At 37.7% G+C, this 21,458-nt stretch overlaps 1 protein-coding gene across 1 annotated transcript in view; it reads right to left on the minus strand.

Moving 5' to 3' along the window:
• Dgkk (diacylglycerol kinase kappa) overlaps positions 1-21,458 on the minus strand; it is a 130,704-nt gene that overhangs the window by 61,116 nt on the left and 48,130 nt on the right. The window contains exons 2-4 of the mRNA XM_059251222.1: positions 18,998-19,108; positions 17,266-17,346; positions 15,333-15,437 (exon numbers count right to left, since the gene is read on the minus strand). Of these exons, the coding sequence (XP_059107205.1) occupies positions 15,333-15,437; positions 17,266-17,346; positions 18,998-19,108 (297 nt within the window). The remainder of the gene's footprint in view (positions 1-15,332; positions 15,438-17,265; positions 17,347-18,997; positions 19,109-21,458) is intronic.

Genomic DNA, 21,458 nt, shown 5'->3' on the forward strand with positions numbered 1-21,458 from the left:
GAAACAAACCATTATGTTCTGAGGGTGGAGCCATGATGAATGATATTAGTTCCTATATAAGAACCTTCAGAATTTTCTCCTCTTAATCTGTCATATGAAGATACAACACAAAGATAGCCGTCTATGGAATAGAAAGTAGGTCTTTGTCAGACACTGAATTTGTCAGTAACTTCATCTCTAATAAATAAATTCCAAGACACACACAACCTACTAGGACTGAATCATGAATAAGAGAAAATCAGAGAGGAACAATGACAAGTAATGAGATTGAATAAATAATAAAAAGTCATTCACCAAAGAAAATCCCAGGCCCAGAGAGCTTCACTGTTTATTTCTATCAAACATTTAAAAAGGAAAGAAGGAATGGAATTGTAATTCAGTGGTAAATTTATTACCTTGAGTGCATGAGGCACTGTTTGTGCCTCAGAAGCACAAGATAGTAAAGAAGAAATACTAAAAAAAATTCTTAAAATCATCTAAAGAATCAAAGAATGAATGATACTCAGAAACTCATTTTACAAGGCCTGCATTTCCTTGATGCTAAAGTAACAGAAAGACTGTTATAAAAAATAAATGAACTTATAGGCCAATGTCTCTGATGACGATAGATGCAAAGATCCTCAACAAAACACAGCAAACCAAGTTTGATAATCAAGTGGGATTCCTCACTGGGATTCAAAGTAGTTCAGCATATTAAAATTGATAAATGTGATATATATCATATTAACAAAGTCAAGTATAAATTAGTAGGACTCTCTCAATAGATGCAGAAAAACATTTGACAAAATACAACATCCCTTCTAGATATCTCTCAATAGGTTATACACAAGAGGAGTGTACCTAAACATAATAAAGGCCATTTATGACGAATCCATAGATAACACTGTTCTCAACAGTGAAGAGCTGAAAGCTTTCCTTCTATGATCAAGGACAAAATAGAATGCCAAATGTCACTCCTTTTCAGCATAGTACTGGAAGTCCTAGCAGAGCAATTGGGAAAGAGAAAGAACTAAGAACCGTTCCAATAGAAAAGGAAAATGTAAAATTGTCTCTATTTGCTGATCCTACTATATCCATTGCCCACAGACTAGAAAAATACATTAAAATGGTGAGTTATATAAAGTTGTGGGATATAAAATCGGAATCCAAGAATCATTTGTGTTTGTATATGCAAATAATAATCTACCAAAAAATATTAAGAAAATAATCCTACTTATAAAAGTGATTTTAAAGGTCAGTTCTTAGGTATAAATATAATCAAGGATGTAAAAGATCTATATAATGAAATAAATCAAGGAAACACAAGTAAATTGAAAGATACATGTTTTTGGATTAGAGGAATTAATACTATGAAAATGTCCATAATACACAAAGCTGTCTATAGATTCAACACAATCCCTATGAAAATTCCAATGTCATATCCACAGACATGGAATGAACTACTTTAAACTTGTATGGAACCCAAAATAATCTTGAATCAAAGAACAAAGCTAGAGGCATCAAACTCCTTGATTTGAAAACATAAAGTGATTATAACCAAAACATCATGGTACTGGCATTAAAAATACATAAACCAATGAAACCCAAAAATAGACCAATGCACTTATAATTAAGTTTTGGCAAAGGTTTTTAGACCACAATATGGAGAAAGGACATCTTTCTTCAACACATGCTCTAGGGAAAACTATATATGCAAAGGAAACAAATTTGACATTTGTATCATACACAACAATCAAGTCAGAACAAGTGAAGATGCAAATAAAAACTCAAAACTGTAAAATTACTAAAACCGAGAAGACATAATATTAGTTTGGACAACATTTTTCCTTATAGGACCTTGAAAGCTCAGGTAACCAAAGGAAAAAATAGACTAATGGGATGATTTTAACCTAAAGCTTCATCACAGCAGAAAAAACAAAGTGAGTGAGAGCCTACACAATGAGAGAAACTATCTGTAAGTCGGAGGAGGAGATAATACCTAAAATATGTAAGAAATTCAATTAAAAATGTAGAAAGCAAGTGTACCACTAGAGAGGAATATAAAATGATACAAGTGATTTGGAAGGGGGAAGTAGGTAAAATGAAGGGGTATTAACTGCAGTGGGGGAAGGAGGTCAATACGAAAGGAGAGGGAGGAAGGAGGATAAATAACATCAAGGAGGTTCGAAAAGCCATAAGGAATCATATTACTATTAATTTACCTAAATGACACACAATGCATGTAAGTCTATGTATATACATAATTCAAATGAAGTTATCCTGCTCAAGCATACAATATTCCCTGCAAGAGCTCTAGACTAACAAAATTCCAACTACCGGGCATGAGAAACTCTTTTTTTGAGTTGTTGCTTAATGGCATTCAAGAGATTCCTAAAACAATACAGGCCATTGCTGTTGCCCTTGGTTGCTTCCCAGAAATTGATGGTAAGTCCCTATTGCAGAAGACACCATGCACTTGGGACACAGGACCTGGAGTTGCTGAGTAGGATCTGACATGAAAAGCTCCTTAGCTTTTATGGTACTGGAAAGTGCTATGTAAGCTTCCAAGGGAGGGAAGAAACCTATCTAGTTCTATCCAGCTGCAAACCCTATGAAACAGAAGATCACCAGCATGGCATGAAAAACTTGAGTGCAACACTGGCACTCATGATTTGGTGCTAACTAAAAACCCTATAGTTGGACTTAAGGCCTGCTCAACAGGAGGGAAATCATGCCTGGTACTGGAAACCTAGCCAACTACACGGGGCTAGTGAGGTCATGGATCTTAGAGGAGAGCTACTACCGTCACGTTACTAAACCAGCATAATTCCTAACTGCATTCTAAATACTTATCCTTATACCCACAGAGAAGTGTATATATCACCCCTCATCAAAGAAACTTCTCTTTGCAAACAGACATAGACGATTACAGAAAAACCACAACTGGCAAAAATGCAGAGAACAAATGAGCACAAGGGGCCTGACCCTAACTGATATATCTACAGCACAGCTTCTACATCCAAGGCTCAGGGAACATCCAGAAAGAGGAGGTGGACAGATTTTAAGAGCCAAAGGACCTGGAAATCTACAAAAGACAGGGAAGCTCAACCATAACGCCTCAATAATATGGCTGCCTAAACAATAACAGCACCAAGAGAAATGCTAACATGGAAATGGGAAATCTCACGGGGACCCACCCATAAAGACCCACAGGCTACTAAGAACTGCTGAGAACAGGAGAAATAATCTTTACCAGGGATTAACCCCTAATTGGTTATCCAATACCAACTACCCAGCTCTGAAATCATATACATACAAGCAACCGTGCATATGTGTGTGTGTGTGTGTGTGTGAAAAGAAAAAGAGACTATTATTTCTAGAAGGAGCAAGGTGGAGGTACAAGGGAGGATTGATGGGAGGAAAGAAAAGGGGAGAAAATGATGTAACTATATTGTAGTTTCTTAAAAGAAACTAATAAAAAATAAAATAAAAAATAAAACACAGTGCTTTAAAAGGTCAGGCCTGAACAGACTTTTTTTGTGAAGGTCAACTGAAAACGCTCAGTATCACTAATCACTAAATGCAAATCAAAACCATGGTAAGATAGCATCGTATCCCTGTTAGAATGCTATGATCAAAAGAGATAAGAGATGCAAAGTGTTGAAAAGGATACTGAACAAAGGGAGTTTTGAAAACTTGTTCATTATAAAATGCAAGTTAACATAACCATTATGAGAAACAGTATAGAGACTTCTCAAAAAACTAAGAGCAGAACTACCACATAATGTTAGAGTTATTGAGACTGGTAGTATGGGGCTCTAATATCAGTTTCTATGGAGACAGGAATATCACAAGTTCAAGACCTGTCTAGGTTACAGAATGAGTTCAAAGCTAGCCTGGGCAACTTGGTAAGCTCCTGATTAAAAATAAAAAACCTTAAAATAATTATTTCTTTTATTTTTTGAGATCATAATATAATTACATCAATTACCCTTTCTCTGTCCCCCTTCCAAGCCCTCCCATATACCCCTCCTTGCTTTTTCAAATACATAGCTTCTCTCTTCATTAATTGTTGTTACATACATATATGCATATCTTCATTGCAGAAGAGGTGGGGGAAAGATTGTAAGGGCCAAAGGAATAGGGAGTTTGCTGTGAGATTATGTTTCCTAGGAATGGAAGAAGCTATACCCATAAAGTCTCACCAGGACTGCCTAACCCTGAGCTGAATGTGGACAGAGTTGGAAAGCTCGAGCGGCCTCAACCCTAAACAAAGAACTACAGGCAACTAAAGAATGCTAAGAGAGCCAGGCGGTGGTGGCGCACGCCTTTAATCCCAGCACTCGGGAGGCAGAGCCAGGCGGATCTCTGTGAGTTCGAGGCCAGCCTGGGCTACCAAGTGAGTTCCAGGAAAAGGCGCAAAGCTACACAGAGAAACCCTGTCTCGAAAAAACCCCAAAAAAAAAAAAAAAAAAAAAAAGAGAGAGAGAGAGAGAGGAAGAAATAGTCTTCCCTAGACTGTTGTTTGGCTCGAACTGTTTCGGGGGCACCCAGGCAGGAGGATCGGGATCTGTCCCTGGTGCATGGGCAGGCTTCTGGGAATCCAGTGCCTGTAGTGTGACAACTTGCACAGCCTTGGTGCAGTGGGGAGGGGCTTGGACCTGCCTAGGCTCAGTGTGCAGGACTCTGCTGACTCCCCATGGGAGGCCTTGATATGGGGGATGTGTGGAAGTGGGGTGGCTTGGGAGGGAGGGTTGGAGGGAGGGTTGGAGGGTGGGAGGAGGGGGGGTCTGTGGATAGCATGAGGAGTGAGTAGAGAATTTCTTAATAAAGAAAAATAAAATAAAATAATGTGCTCAAGGTCACCAAGGCTGCTGGCACAAAGAAGCCATTCCAGAAGTTCTAAGGGGACTCTGGACAACTCCCCAGAACAAATAAAGTGGTTTTCTAGCTCACAAAAAAAAAAGAATATAAACAGGAAGGCACCCACTTCAATAAATGGTGCTATGAAAACTAGGCATCCTAACAGATTATGGCCTCATGCTGTAGACAAAAATCAAAACAAGATGGACTAAAGACTTAAATATAAAACATAAAACAATTAAAAAAAAGTAACAGTCTTCCCCAAGGAAGATCACAGACAAAGTCTTTTTAAAACAGAGGAAGGCTAAAGCTCAATGTTGAGGCATTTGTACAGCATGTTTGAGGCCCTAGACCCAATCCATGTCAGGTAAAACAAAAGAAAAATAAATTTTCTATGCAGTATCTTTATGAATGTTCTTTCTTCTGTAGGCCAAAATGTAAGAAATAAATATCCTTGGTTTGAAGTCTATTTTGTTAGATATTAAAATGGTTACACCAGCTTGCTTCTTAGGCCCATTTGCATGGAAAATCTTTTCCAACCCTTTACCCTGAGGTAATGTCTATTCTTGATGTTGAGGTGTGTTTCTTGGATACAGCAGAGGGATGGATTTTGTTTTTGCATCCATTCTGTTAGTCTGTGTCTTTTTATTGAGAGAGATCAATGACCGATGATTGTTGACTCCTGTTATTTTGTCGTTGGTGGTGGTGATGGTGGTGTTAATGTGAGTATGTGTGTGTGTATCTCCTCGTTTGAATTTACTGGTTTGGTCTGAGATTATTTATTCCCTGTGTTTTCTTGGAAGTAGTAATGTCTATAGGTTGGAGTTTTCCTTATAGCACCTTCTGTAGGGCTGGATTTGTAGACAAGATATTGCTTAAATTTGGTTTTATCTTGTTTTTTCCATCTATAGTGATTAAAGTTTTTTCTGGGTATAGTAGTCTGCAGCACATCTGCCCAGGCCCTTCTGGCTTTCAGAGTCTCCATTGAGTCAGGTGTAATTCTGATAGGTCTGCCTTTATATGTGGCTTGGTCTTTTTTCTTTGTAGCTTTTAATATAATTTCTTTGTTCTGTACGTTCATTGCTTAATTATTATGTGCTGAGGGGACTTTCTTTTTTGGTACAATCTATTTGGTGTTCTGTACGCTTCTTTTACCTAAATAACCATGTCTTTCTTTAGGTTAGGGAAATTTTCTTCTATGATTTTGTCAAAAATATTTTCTGTGCCTTTGAGCTGTGTTTCTTCTCATTCATCTATTTCTATTATTCTTAGATTTTTGTCTTTTCATTGTGTCCCAGATTTCCTGGATCTTTTGTGTCAGGAGTGCTTTTAGATTTAACATTTTCTTTGTCTGATGTACCCATTTATTCTATCGTATCTTCAACACCTGAGATTCCTTCTTCCATCTCCTGTATTCTATTAGTGAAGCTTATCTGTATAGTTCTTGTTTGAATTCCTAAGTTTTTTATTTCCAGAATTCCATCTGTTTGGGTTTTCCTTATTGACTTTATTTCCATTTTTAGGTCTTGAAAAGGGTTATTCATTTGTGTGCACTTCTTTTTTTCTTTCTCTGTGTGTGTGTGTGTGTGTGTGTGTTTTTCTGGATTTCTTTAAGGGATTTATTCATTTTTCTCTTTAAGTTCATCTACTATATCCATATGGACTGTTTTTATGTCTCTTTCTTGTGCTTCAGCTATGTTGGAACATTCAGGGCCTGCTGTGGTAGGGTTGCCAGGCTCTAGTGGAGACAGATTGTCCTGGCTGTTACTGACTGTGTTTTCGATGGGATGATTATAGTTCTAGATGCTGATTTTTGGTTTTGTCTTTGTTGAGTGGGTGTTTTATTCCTTGGTTTATGTTTACTCCCTGGTTTTTAGGAGAGTATGGTGGCACCAGGTTACCTCTTAGGAAATTTTCTGTGGACCTGGCAGATGTGGCTACTTGGGGTTCCAGGCAAATGGACCTAAGAGGACACTGCAATTCTAAACATCTCTGCCCAAAACACAAGGGCGCCCAAGTTTGTAAATGAAACTACAAACTCAAATCACATATTGACCCTCACATACCAATAGTGGGAGACTTCAGTATCTCACTTTGAACAGATAGGCCATCCAACCAAAAACTAAACTGAAGGTAACTGACATTATAAACCAAATGGACCTAAAAACATTTCACTCAAAGACAAAATAATATATCTTTTTCTCAGCACCTCATGAAACTTTCTCCAAATTGATCAAATACTCAGACACAAAGCAAGTCTCATCAGATACAAGAAAACTGAAATAATAACCTGTGTCTTATCATACCACCACAGATGAAAGTTGGACATCAACAACAACAGAAACAACAGAAAGCTTACACACTCATGGAAACTGAACAATTCACTACTAATGAAAAATGAGTCAAGACAAAAATAGAGAAATTAAAGACTTCCTAGAATTCAATGAAAATGAACAAACAACATACCCAAACTTAAGTGACACATGAAAGCAGTACTAAGAGGAAAGTTCACAGCACTAAGTGCCTACATTAAAAAGAAAAAAAATGGAGCTTGTTTGGGGAATATTATTTTAAGGTGTGTTACTTTTGTTTATATTGCATTTCTTCAACTCTGTGAAGCTGTGTTACTCTGCCTGTCTAAAACACCTGATGGTCTAATAAAGAACTGAACAGTCAATAGCAAGGCAGGAGAAAGGATAGACGGGGCTGGCAGGCAGAGAGAATTAACAGAAGGAGAAATCTGGGGAAGAGGTGGAAGGAACAAGAGAGAATGAGAGGAGGACTTCAGGGGCTAGCCACCCATCCACCCAGCTGCACAGCCAGACACTGAGTGAGAAGGAAAGAAAAGGTATACAGAAACAGAGAAAGATAAAAGCCCCCAAAACCCAAGATAAGATGGGATAATTTAAGTTAAGAAAAGCTTGCTAGCAACAAGCCAAGCTAAGACTGAACATTTATAATTAAGAATAAGCCTCTGTGTGTGATTTATTTGGGAGCTGGTGGCAGGCCCCCAAAAGAGTTAAAACAAACAACAGGAACTCTCACGCTAGTAACTTAACAGCCTGCTCGAAAGCCCTAGAACAAAAAGAAAAAAATCACTCTCTCAGAAGGACTAAATGAAGGAAATAATCAAACTGAGGGCTGAAATAAATAAAATAGAAACAAAGAGAACAATATAAAGAATCAATGCTACAAACAGTTGTTTCTTTGAGAAAAATCAATAAGATAGGCAAATCTTTATCCAAACTAACTAAAAGGCAGGGAGAGAATATCCAAATTAACAAAATCAGAAATGAAAAGAAGGGCATTACAACAGACACTGAAGAAATCCAGAGAATTATAAGGACATATTTTAAAAACCTGTACTCTACCAAATTGGAAAATCTAAAAGAAATGGATAATTTTTTTGATAGATACCATTTACCAAAGTTAAATCAAGATCAGATAAGCAATTTAAACAGACCTATAATTATCAGTTAAATAGAAAGTCATTAAAATTTTTTCAACCAATAGAATCTCAGGACCAGATAGTTTTAACACTGAATTCTATAAGCTTTCAAAAAAGAGTTAATGCCAATATTCCTCAAAGTATTCAATAAAATAGAAACATAAAGGATATTGATTCATTCATTTTTGAGGCCATAGTTACTCTGATACACAAACCATATACAGACTCAGCAAAGGAAGAGAATTACAGAACAATATCCCTTAAGAGCATAGATGCAAAAATACTCAATAAAATACTATCAAACAAAATCTAAGAACACATAAAAAAGATCATCAGTCACGAACAAGCTTCATGCCAGAGATGCTCACTTTAAGAAAAACAACAACAATAACAACAAAATCAATAAATATAATCCACCGTATTAAAAAAAAAACCTGAAAGACAAAAAACACATGATCATCTCATTAGATACAGAAAAGGTCTTTGAAAAAATCTAACATTCCATCATGATAAAAGTCCTGGAGGGATTAGAGACATACCTCAACATAATAAAGGTAGTTCATTGTAAGCCCATAGCCAACATCAAGTTAAGTGGAAAGAAACTAAAAGCAATTCTACTAAAATCAGAAACAAGACAAAGTTGTCCACTCTCTCCATACCTAGCCAATATAATACTTGAAGTCCTAGCTAGAGCAATAAGAGAACTGAAGAAAATAAAGTGGACACAAATTGGAAAGGAAGAAGTCAAAGTATCTTTATTTGTAAATGATATGATAGTATAGACAGGTGACTCAAAAATTCCACTAGAGAACTTCTACAGCTAAAAACTTTCAGCAAAGTATCTGGACACAAAATTAATTCACGAAATCAGTAGCCCTCCTATATAAAAATGACAAATGGGCTGAGAAAGAAATCAGGGAAGCAACACCTGTAACAATAGCTTCAAATAATATAAAATACATTGCGGTAACTCTAACCAAGCAAGTGAAAGACTTGTATGATAAAAAAAAACTGCAAGTCTTTGGAGAAAATATCAGAAGATGGAAAGGTCTCTCATGCTCATGGATTGGCAGGATTAACATAGTAAAAATAGCTTTTCTATCATAACCAATCTACAGATTCAATGCAGTCTCCATCAAAATTCCTACACAATTCTTCACAGATCTTGAAGGACAATTCTCAACTTTATATGGAAACACAAAAATACCCTGGATAGCTAAAACAATCCTGAACAATAAAAGAACTTCTGGTGGTGTCACTATTTCTGATTTCAAGTTGTACTACAGAGTTATAGCAATAAAAACAACATAGTATTGGCACAAAAACAGACACGTTGATCCATGGAATGGAACTGAAGACCCAGACATATAGTCAAACACCCATGGACAACTGATTTTTGATGAAGAAGCCAGAAATCCACATTGGAGAAAAGATAGTATCTTCAACAAATGGTGCTGGTCAAACTGGATGTCTGCATGTACAAGAATCCAAATAGATCCATACTAATCACCCTGCATAAAACTCAAGTTCAAATGGATCAGAGACCTCAACATAAAACAAGATACACTAAACCTGATAGAAGAGAAAGTAGGGAATAGCCTTGAATGCATTCGCACAGGAGACAACTTTCTGAATAGAACAACATTAGTGCAGGCTCTAAGATGAACAATTAATAAATGGGACCTCATGAAACTAATAAAAACTTCTACATGGCAAAGCTCAATGCCATATGGACAAAGCGGTAGCGTACAGAATGGGAAAAGGTTTTTACCATCTTCATACCCAATATAGGACTAATTTTCAAAATATATAAAAAACTCAAGAACTAGATGTCAAAAAGCCAAATAATCCAATAAAAAATAGGGTACCAATCTAAACAGAATTCTTAATAGATGAAACTCAAATGGCTGAGAATCACTTAAAGAAATGTTTAGCATCCTTAGCAACCAGGGAAATGCAAATCAAAACTACTTTGAGATTCCATCTTATACTTTTCAGAATGGCTAAGGTCAAAATAAAAAGTGACAAGGATGTGGAATAAGGGGAACACTTATCCTTTGCTCATGGTAATACAAACTTGTACAATCACTATGGAAACCAATACAGTGGTTCATCAGAAAGTGGGGAATCAATTTACCTCAATATCCAGCTATACCACTGTTGAGCATATACCTAAAGGACACTTCACCCTACCACAAGGACTTTTGCTCAGCCACATTCATTGCAGCTTTATTCATAATAGCCAGAAACTGGAACAACCTAGATGTCCCTCAACAGAAGAATGAATAAAGAAAATATGGTAGGTACATTCACACAATGGAGTATTACTCAGCTGTTAAAAAATAAATAAATAAATAAAATGATGCCATGAATTTTGCAGGCAAATAGATGGAACTAGAAAAAATCATCCTGAGTGAGGTAACCCAGACCCTGAAAGATAAATACAATATATATTCACTTATATGTTGATATTAGTCGTTAAGTAAATAATAACCAATCTACAATCTGGAGACCTAGAGAGGTTAGGAATCGAAAAAGGGACTAGGGGGACACATGAATCTCTCTTGGAGGGGGCTATAGAATAGATTTTATGGGTGGACTGGGGGTAGGGATACTGGAAATGGGAGGCTAAGGTCAGCACAGGGAGGGAATGTGGGGCATTTGAGAGGCAGCATGGAATCCCAGTGCAATGGAAACTTCCTTAAATTTAAGAAGGCAATCCTAGTTAAGTGTTCAAATAAAGGGGGAGATGGAGACCTAACTGGCCATTTTTTGTCACCAAATGAAGCTTCCAGTACCAGGACCAGGTTATAAACAACTGAGTGTTGGCCAAAGGAGTCCCATGGAAATCTCAAACAATCCAGGCTATTGCCAAGACTACAGGTTTCTCTCCACAAACTGACAAGGCCCCACTGCTGAAGACAACACCCACACAACTCATTGTACAAAGAGAGATCATGCAGGTGCCTACATAGAGCCTTCATCCCTATATTCTAGTATCTTTGGTATAGGAACGTACTCTACACACTATCAAAAGAGAAACATAAGCACCAACCCAGCCACAAACCTTTGATTTACAATGCTGTCCTGACTGCAAAATATCCTGGGGGTAATGGTGGCACAAAGCTTGTAGGAGTAACCAATCAATGTCTAATTTGACTTGGCCCATACACAATACTACTTAGGTGACAAAGAACCAGACTAGACAGCCCAGAGACCTAAATAATACTGGTCTTAAAAACAAAACAAAAGTAGTGATAAAATGACTCCTAATGATATTCTGCTATGCTCATAGATAAGTGCACTATTCAGCCATCATCAGAGAACTTTCCTCCTGCAGTAGATGGGAATAAATACAGAGATCCACAGCCAGACATTGTGCAGACAGAGACCTTGGATCACTCAGCTCTAAATGGGATGTCTCCATCACATCCCTCCCCTCAGAGCTCAGAACCACCGTGGAAGAGGAGGTAGAAAGAGTGTAAGAGCCAGAGCAGATTGAGGACACCAGGAGAAGAAGGCCCTCTAAATCAACTGAGCAAAGCTCATGAACTCACAGAGACCAAAGCAGCAAGCACAGGGCCTGCATAGGTCAGTACCATGCCCTCTGTGTATATATTGTGGCTTCCAGTTTAGTGTTTTTATGGGACTGTTGAGTGAGTGAACTCGTGGGTCTCTGATTCTTGTGCCTTCTCTTGGGCTCTTTTCCTTCTGTTGGTTTGTCTTGTCCAACTTCGGTGTTATTTTTTTATTACTGTTTGTTGTTTTCTCTGTTTTTGTCTAATGAGAGACAAAAAGGGAGTGGATCTGGATGGGAGGGTATGTAGGGAGAAACTGGGAGGAGTAAAGGGAGGGGAAACTGTAACCAGGATATATTGTATGAGAAATGAATATATTTTCAATAAAAGGGAAAAATGAAAAACCACAAAGGAGGGGAAAAAAAGAAACATTCTAAGATTAGGCCTTTAAGACCATTGTTAGAACCTTACTTTCCTGTCACAAACTCCTTCCATGCTGGATGAAAGCAAAGGCCTCTCACATGGTAGTTTATGTGTTCTACCAGTGACTTCCATCCCAATCTGACTTTGTCTTTTTCTTATATTTAGCTTCCCTTCTTACTCTATTATCTACTAATTAGCATTTACTATTTGTCCCCTTTTCTGTCATCCTTCTGGGACTCAGTTTTGTCTTTCTTGAGGTGATAGATAACTCCCTCCCTGAAGTTCTAGCCTCTAGTTTTCCCCTTGTCTAATCCCTTCTGTGTTTTGTGGGGGAGGGGGCAGGTGTACACAAGTTTGTACATATGTGACATACATATGTGCAGGTGTACCTGTGTGCAAGTGTGGAGGAGGCAATCAAGTATCTATATGTATTGCTCCCTAACTTATTGTGTGAAACGGTCTCTCATCCAACCTAAACACTGCCATCATAGGTACACTGGTTGGCCAACTGACTCCTGGGACTCAGTTGCCTCTGCATCTCTAAATTTACAGGAATATACTGCAATGCCAGGCTTTTTATGTGGGTGCTAGGATTCAAATTCAGATTGTCACACTCATTAGCAAGCTTTAACCCCTAGGCCATCTCCCCCACTGCTCTAGTCTGTATTTCTAAAGTGTACACTCTTCTCTCTTTCACTTTTCAGTTGAAACATTTTAAGTTTTCACTCCTCCTGGCACTGAAAACCATCGGCCATTATACCTAGTTCACCTCTCTGGCTCTGCTTCTTGTATTCACATTCTTAAACATTTTACAGCTATGTTTCATTGTATTTCAAGAAGACTCTCTTTTCCTGGTACTCAGTTTTTTCTTCTATCAGTTTCTGTGTTCAGGACTCCCTGCTGGCCCAAACCCTTGCCACTAAGTCCCATATATCTTTCAGGGTCAGGCTCAAGTTTCTTCTCTACTAATTCTTCCCAGAAGACTAGATTCTTACCCTTTCCTCTTCTACACTCCTATACTGCTTTAATGTCTGGTTTAGCTGAGAACTAACTTCAGTACTAGCATCTGTTTGTGTATATCTTGTCTCCCTAACTACATAAAAGCTCACTAGGGACAGGAACTAGAATTCTACCCCCTTTTTTCAACACATTTAGCACCAGAACTGAACATCTAGTAATAAATATATTGAATAGTTTCCAATAGATTATCCAATTAATTTGTCACTACTTTAATAGGTCACTAAAGCCATGATTAATCTTTTGTCACTACAAATGTCAGGCACTCCTGGTGACAGAAGATAGAAAAGACTGTTAAAGGTAAGGTGCATGCGAAAGGGAAGTATTTGCCTGTTTAAGCTTCAAGCAAGGTGAAATACTAAGGTCCTGACAGTGAGAGTGTTCTAGCAGCTGAAACTGCTTCTTATATTGAAGTCCCTGAGGCAACTCTGCAGAGGTTTGGATTATGTCCTTATACAATTCTTCCAAGACAGTGAACAAGCATATTATTTTTTTCTTTTCCAGTGTGTACTGGGTTGTCAATAGCCAGGTGTTTAATTCAATGGAGTCAAAAATGACACAACTATTTTCTGATGGTTTTCTCTAGGACTTTTGCATTCTTAAACTAATTAATTAAAATTCAAAATATCCTACATGACTTTTTGTGAAATTGAAAATACTATGTCATATGTCAGAAACATTCCAGTTTGAATAGAAGTAAGCCAAGAGAAAGGTATAGTTCCCCAAGAATGAGGAAGAGTGGGTAGTAAAGAATGAACAACTCTTTTGTTGCTGCCTCTAATGCTGGCCTCATTGCCACAGAGGGGATGTACTACTCCATCAGGAAAGGAAGAAGAAAAGAGCAAAGCAGTTAAATACTAAATACTAAGTCACATGAAAGCCTATTATCAGATACCATGTGGAGGACTCTCAATTAAGCATTATACACTGTAGGCCTATAAGAAGGCTTCATGATACGTTGAAGGCTCCAGGTTAGTCATGTTGACATGCTACCCCCATCACAGACATGAACAGCTGAATGTATAGCTATAACATCAAGTGGTCAAAATCCTCCAAAATCTTAGGAGTTTGAGGAAAGGTGGTTCTTTTTAAAGGCATTATTTTTAATTTCTAAGCCTCATTATTACTGACCACACTGCTCCAGCCTAAATTCCCCCAAACAATCCTCTATCTTAGTTAGTTATTTAAGACATTAAGAATTTTTTTCTGAATTATTTTTTTTATTATACTGAAGATCTTTAAAGGCTATATTCATTTTGTTCCTTTATCGCCAAGACTTTCAGAGAAGAATTTTGCTTTAAGATGGGCTTTGGATCAATCCCACTCAAAACTCTGACTTCAAATTTTCCCTTAGATTTACATATTCATTCAAAAAATATATCTGGCTTCACTATGATATAGACATTTTTCTAAGTAAATAAATGACATGCTCCTTCCCATCTTGCAACTTCTATAGATTATAATTGTGGTAGATTTACAGAAGAACTAGCTGACACCAGATAGGACTGTCTGAATAGTAGCACTGACTATTTCAGGGACAGTGAAAGAGAAAATGAACCCCGATGAGCTATGCTTCTTGTCCTTCCTTCTACATTTCTTTTGTGACAGATAGAAAACAGAGGTAGAAGATTCCATAGCCTGGGTTTCCTTCTCAAGAGAGTGCTTATTTTAACTTGATCTGACCCTTCCTCCTTCTCAGCCTCAGTTTCCTGAAGTGTTATTACTGTTATTCTGAAGACAGGAATTAAAACTGCTAATCTCAACTTTCTGAACAATTATGGACATCTAAGTTAGCTGCATAAATACATCTCGTGGATTTCATTTACCGGATATACCATGACACATCTACCAGATGTGTACAGAGGAGTCTAAGCTACATGGTTACCAGGGTCTGAGCCTAAGTAAATCTTTCCTATTTGTGTGATTAATTCTAAACAGGTTTCCAAATGATATCTATATGCACTTCCCAGCTGGATAGTCTCTGCATGCATTTTACTAGTTCTTTGTTTGAAAACCAACTTCCCTAATGCAGTCACTTAAGTATTTTCTCGAGAGTTGTGTGTATTCACTACCGTTCGTCTTACCTCACGGATTTCTCCCTGTTGGACAGTTTTTATGATGTTAATCCATTCTTCCATGTCTTCCCGACTGGGTGCAAGCAGGGAGATTTTTCGCTGTGGTGTGATAACCTAAACAAAACACCATATTGTTAGTTGATTTTCACCAACAAAGCCCCCTACCCTGAGTCCACAAATTCTCTACAGAATTAGACATAAGTACCAAGTATATTCCCAGCCACTTCTTGAGTATAAGACATAAGTTTTCAGAGCCACCCTCAGCTTCTGTCATAGCTATTGAAGACAATAATAATTATAATAGTAATAATTAAGACTTCAATGCTGCTTCATGTGTGCCAAGAACTATGGTAATGCACTTTTAGGAATATTATTTCAATCAGTCTTCATTACAGTCCCATGAGATGGACACTGCAATTCTTCCCCTTTCATAGCCAGGGCAACGAAGACAAGGGTAGTTAAATGCCTTAGCTAGAGTCACGTGGAAGTTACAAAATGAAAGCAGATTCCTGGGCTCTCTAATGCACACTCTTAAATGCTAAGCTACGTGTCATCCATTTCTACAATGAGCTTGCCTAAAATATTTACTTGCTCACTGCTTTACTCACTTGCTTCACTGTGTGAAGTGGTGAAGGTGTATTTGCTTTAACAGAGTGCCTGTCTTGCTGTTTGTGGGCAAAAAAATGATGTCAAAAAATCCAATTTCTTTTTTATTATGGGCAGGGATAAGTGGAGAACCCAGTTAGGAATAGTATCAAAGTCACACTGAAGGTCTTCTTTTATTTATTCATTTATCTATTTGTTTGTTGTTTGTTTTATTTGTCGTGTGTGTGTGTGTGTGTGTGTGTGTGTGTGTGTGTGTGTATACACATGTATGTATGTAAGTGCAGGTGTATCTGTGGCAAAGACCATGAGTGAAGGCCAGTTTTTAGGAGTTGGTTCTCTCCTTCCTCAATGGGATCCAGGCATTGAGTTCAGATCATTGAGTTTGCATGACAAACTCTTATGTCTGATGGGCCATCTCATTGGTTCAGTACTGAAGGTTTTACTGATAGAGACCATGGCAGAATTTGAACTTTTTCCAGACAGTAAGAGAGAACACGATTGGCTATAGTGTCAGCCGTTGCTTCAATGGCTCTGCTTTTCCATACTAACATGCAGCTTCTGTCTCCTTTTGCATGTAGCCCTTAATTTTGTAGTAGATAGGCATAGGAGCTGGTTAGGATAATGGCTACAGTCACTCCTTTGTTTCAAATCCAATTCTTAGCTGATCTGATGTGCAGTGGCCCTGTGCTTTCATTATGATAAGGGAAAGCCTGGGCCTCAAGAGGAGCCTTAATATAACCAACTGATGAGGCTGGGGAAAATAATTTTTGGAGAAGGTAGGGAGGAACGTTCAGGGCTAGTGGACTTGATACTTTTCAGTGATTATTCTGTTTTTAGATTTACATGAATGACCAAAGCTGTCCAACATCCCATGCAAACTAGGTTCTGAACACTCCCTCTGCTTTCTTAGAAGTATTCTCATCTGCAGCCTCACTATAGGCTAGATTGCACTGAGGATTACCTACCTTGCGAAAGGAAACTATGCCATGAACCTTGGTTATTCTATTTTTTCCTATGACTTATCAGTCTCTTGAAAACCTTCCCAATGATACTTCTAACCACCTTTACCAGGAAGACCAACTGGACGCTGTAATAATCAAAGGCCCCTTGTCCCTTGAAGTCAGCTTGGCTTTATAGCAGCTTGTTAATAAAGAACATGATTAGTACTCACTGTCCTCTCTATCATTAGGCTCACGGACACTTGTATGAATAATAACACTTCGCAATCAAAGAAGACTTGATAATCCTGATGCCTCCCAAAATGGAACAAACAGAACAACCCTACTTCTTAGCTAGCCCCAGCCATGCCCATTCAGTTATTCTCAATCTTACTTACACAGAAACCGTGGCAAAGATTTCTACAGCTACTTTCTGCCAAGGCGACTTGAGACAGATCAATTGTTTCAAAGTGTGCAAACTGGAAAGATATAGAAGAAGAATGATAAGAAGCCATCTCATTAATTAGACAAATAGACATTAAAGGTACACACACACACACACACACACACACACACACACACACACACACAAACATTTTTGGCAGTTATGATCCAACCATTTATTTGTCTTGAGGGCTGGGATTTATATAGTAACATGATATTTGTAGATATAGCATGTGGTAAGTACAAAACAAACTAAATAGAAACACAACTTTCCTAAAACTTTTCTGTAGATTTGTAGTAAGGCTTGGGCTGGTCAGAAGACCTATCCAAATATAAATTTAGTGCTAGATAAGATGACAAAATAGAGCCTGCCTGGGGAACTTGTAGTTTAAATTATTATTAAGTCCTAATTTATTGGGTGGCAGCTTTTGACCATCTTCCTTGTAACATCCAGACTGGAGCCTGTATCTCCTGGTGTATTTGATGTGGTAGATACCACTCAGCTAGCAGCAAGAAATCAGTACTATCAATATAGACAAGGTTATTTGATCACTACATAACCTGTGTTGTCATATAAGGCTCCATGTTCAGAATGGCCTAGGACTTGGCCTAACTCTTTGTTACTGTCATCTTTAAATTCTTGATCATTTGATCTTTGGGCTTGTGTTTTGTAAATAAAGCCCAGTAAGACCATGGGTTGTGCAGAGGAATACAGGAAACACATATCACCTGCATGTCCGCCCATGTTTTGTCATTCTAATAGTATTTGTCATATGCCTGGACTTAGAATTCCAGTGAATCCCATCATCATGGGAATGCACGTACACAGTATGTTGTCTGTGACCGAGGAGGCATGGCTCCTGACAGTTCACGCATTCTACTGGAGCCAGAATTGCTACAAACACAAAGTAAAGGCAGTGTTTTTTGTTTTGTTTTGTTTTTAAGAAACAAGCAACCAGAAAGCCCTCTTCTAGTCATTCTTACTCCTGTTCTGTTCTTGTCTTATGCAACCATCAATGCTGAAAAGGATGATACTTAAAGAAAAGGAAAGCTAGGCCAAGATACTGTGCCTTTACATTTACTCAGGAAGTGTTGGCAGAATGTGAAAATAGAAAAAAGTGGAAAAGCAAGAGCTAGTTTTGTATATTACCAAAAATAAAATATACACGCGTGTATGAGCTATTAACACAAATTATATAATGATGGTTGTTCTTTATGTAAGTTAAATGTTCTTATATTTACATTTAAAAGTGGAATGGTACAGAAGAAAATTAAATAGCAAACTTCATACAAATTATTTAATTTTTTTTAGAATAACATTAAATATCAAATTAAAACACGATAAGCCAATGCTTTATATTTTAGTACAAATATGAAACATTTTGTGTTAGTACCATTAGTGGTATTTTTCCTGGTTTTTGAATAAATAATACTGCATTTTGATTTTGCACTGGGCCCCACAAATGTTGTAGGTAGCTCTGGATACAGAAACTAGCTAGCGAATCCACAAAAAAATGAAGAGACATAGGAAAGGGGAAAGAAAAATACTACCATTCATTTGGCCCAAAGGGATTAGTTAAAGGAAGAATAGATGATTTCAACTTCTACTTTACTGATAGCCTTCTCCACATCCACACATTTCTTGGCACCCACCCATTAATGCAGATGAAAGGATTCTATAATTACCGAAGGATGGTGTGCAAAGTGGAGCTTCTGTCCTTGAATCAGACAATATCTAAGCTTCCATCTCTTGAAGGAGTTACAGTTCTTTAGCAGGGGTCCTTCCTTCAGTATTCTCTGAAAGACACAAGCATAGCAGTAGACAGGTTAGATCAACTTCTGAGAGCATTTATTTGTTCTCTCAGATGGGAAAATTACTTATCTGGAAAACTCTGTTACATAGCTGATGAATAATAGCCTGTAGGCCAGGCAAGAACACAAGGAAATTAGTTCCACCAGAAAAGGCACTGGTTTCCTTTCTATAAAACGCTCTCAGTGACAAATCCTTCAAGTTTCTTAGGATATATTGCTCAAAAACAATGGAGAACATCTCCATTTGTGGTAAGGGTAGAGAGCAAAACATGCATGTATAAATATAAAAATGACAATCCTGAGACACGACAAGCAGCAATGGAAACGGCTGAGTTCACTAAAGGCAGACTTTCCCAAACTGTCAAGGTTGTAGCCCTAGATATAACCTTCCGATCAGCTCTTTTAGACGATTCTTAGAATATTAAGTTGGATTATGTCTCTTCACTGCTCACAAGCGTCCAATAGCTTCCTAATATTTTTAGAACCAAATATAAATTCCTTATCAAGGCCTTCAGGGGATTCCTGAACTGATGACGGAGCAAGCATAAAAAGGACTCCAAAAGACAATGACCTTCTGATTACTTTCTTTATTTAGCGCATGGTCTGGCCAATGATTTTTCCAGTTATTGTACAACAGACTGATCCTACCGGATACAGGGACTTCTTATCATTTTCACCACTGAAGACATTCTTGGTAATGTTATAGAAAACAAGCCAACATAAAGACTGAATAAGTACTCCCCCACACTAATCTGGAACCAAACCTATACTTATTGGATAAAGAGTCAGACAATGAAATTCGCCAAATCAAGGCTCTTTTTCTTTTTTCCTGTGAAGTCCCCATCATCTAAATCAGAATGTATTATTAAGTGGCCAAAGAAGTGTTTTGTTTAGCCTATTAGTATATCTTAAATGTTTTAATTAATTTGTAACGATTAAAAGACACATTTCCAGAAAAAATGAAGTAACTTATTTCTTTTATTTATTTGCTTTTTAAGCAGAATATCTAGGCAAAGTGGGCTTATGTTCTTGCATGGTAACACTTAGCTGGTACCAGGGAGCAGCTGCCACCTTCAGATGGAGCATGTGACTACATCAAACATTTGAATTTGAGACTCCAAACAAGTATTGGAAGAGTATATTGCTCAGTGGTAGAGTGCTTGTGCCACATGCGCAAGCCCCTGTGTTCAATCCCTAGTATTATGATTAATTAATTAGTTAATTAATAGAGAAAACCAAAATGAGGGAGAATGAATAAGAACAAAGTACAATGGCATGAGTGAAAATATCATAATGAAACCCGTACTTTTGTATGTTAACTTAAATATTAATAAAAAACCAATTATTATCCAGGAGCTGGAAACAGGCCATTGTGAGATGTATTAAGGGTGGGGGGATATCAAAATATAAAAAAAATTGAAGTAGAGAGGGGAAATAGAGGGAAAAAGATGTTCAAGCACCAAGTGGGTAGAGGGTAGGAAAAGGATGAGGTTGTAGAAGGCTAAACTAAAATGAAGGATGCATAGAAATGCCATATGGAAATCCAAGAGTTTCAAACCCAAGAAAAAGTTTTAATTAGGAGTTAGTAGAACATGGGCAACACTAAAGAAAAGGGGAGATTTCTTGAGGTTAAAAGTTTGAGTGTGAATAATGGAATTGGTGATAGAAGAGGGTAAAAGGTGGGTTATCCAAACTAAGGATATCTGAGGAAACTTTATAGAAATTCACCAGTTTGTAAGTTCATTAAAAACATAATATACAAAAGGAGGTTAAGCAGAAGTAACCTGCATGGGTGGAAAACGGTGCTCCCAGAAGGCCTGGGTTATTAAATGAAAACCTCAGTGCTAGGCCATGTTATTGGTCCATGTTATTGGTCAAAGAGGTTCCAGAGGTACTCTAAACAGAATAAACTACTGTCCTTATTCTTGGTTGCCCACCATGATTAGATGATAAGACCCTATTGCTGAAGACATCATTCACTTTGGATGCAAGAGATAGAGAAATCAACCTCAAGTGGCCAGGAAATGTGCTCTCTCTCACTGCTGTTAAGCTTCCACGGTTTTAGAAGGAACTATGAAAGCTGCTGAGGGAGAAAAAGACATCACTAGTCTAATCCAGCACTAGCTTCTGCATACTCTAATACTGACATGCATGACAAGGTATGTCCACTAGTACAGTAATGGCATTAGGTTACAAAGCTAACCAATAATCTTCTGATTAGACTTGAGGCCTGTTCCACAGGAGGGAATTCACATGTGGTACTGTAAATCTACTAGACATTTCCCCTTCCCCTGTTTTTAGTTTAAAGACCTATAACTGAGACTACTGGGTATCT

Source organism: Peromyscus eremicus, chromosome X, assembly GCF_949786415.1.
Source record: "Peromyscus eremicus chromosome X, PerEre_H2_v1, whole genome shotgun sequence".
In the NCBI taxonomy this organism is placed as follows: domain Eukaryota; kingdom Metazoa; phylum Chordata; class Mammalia; order Rodentia; family Cricetidae; genus Peromyscus; species Peromyscus eremicus.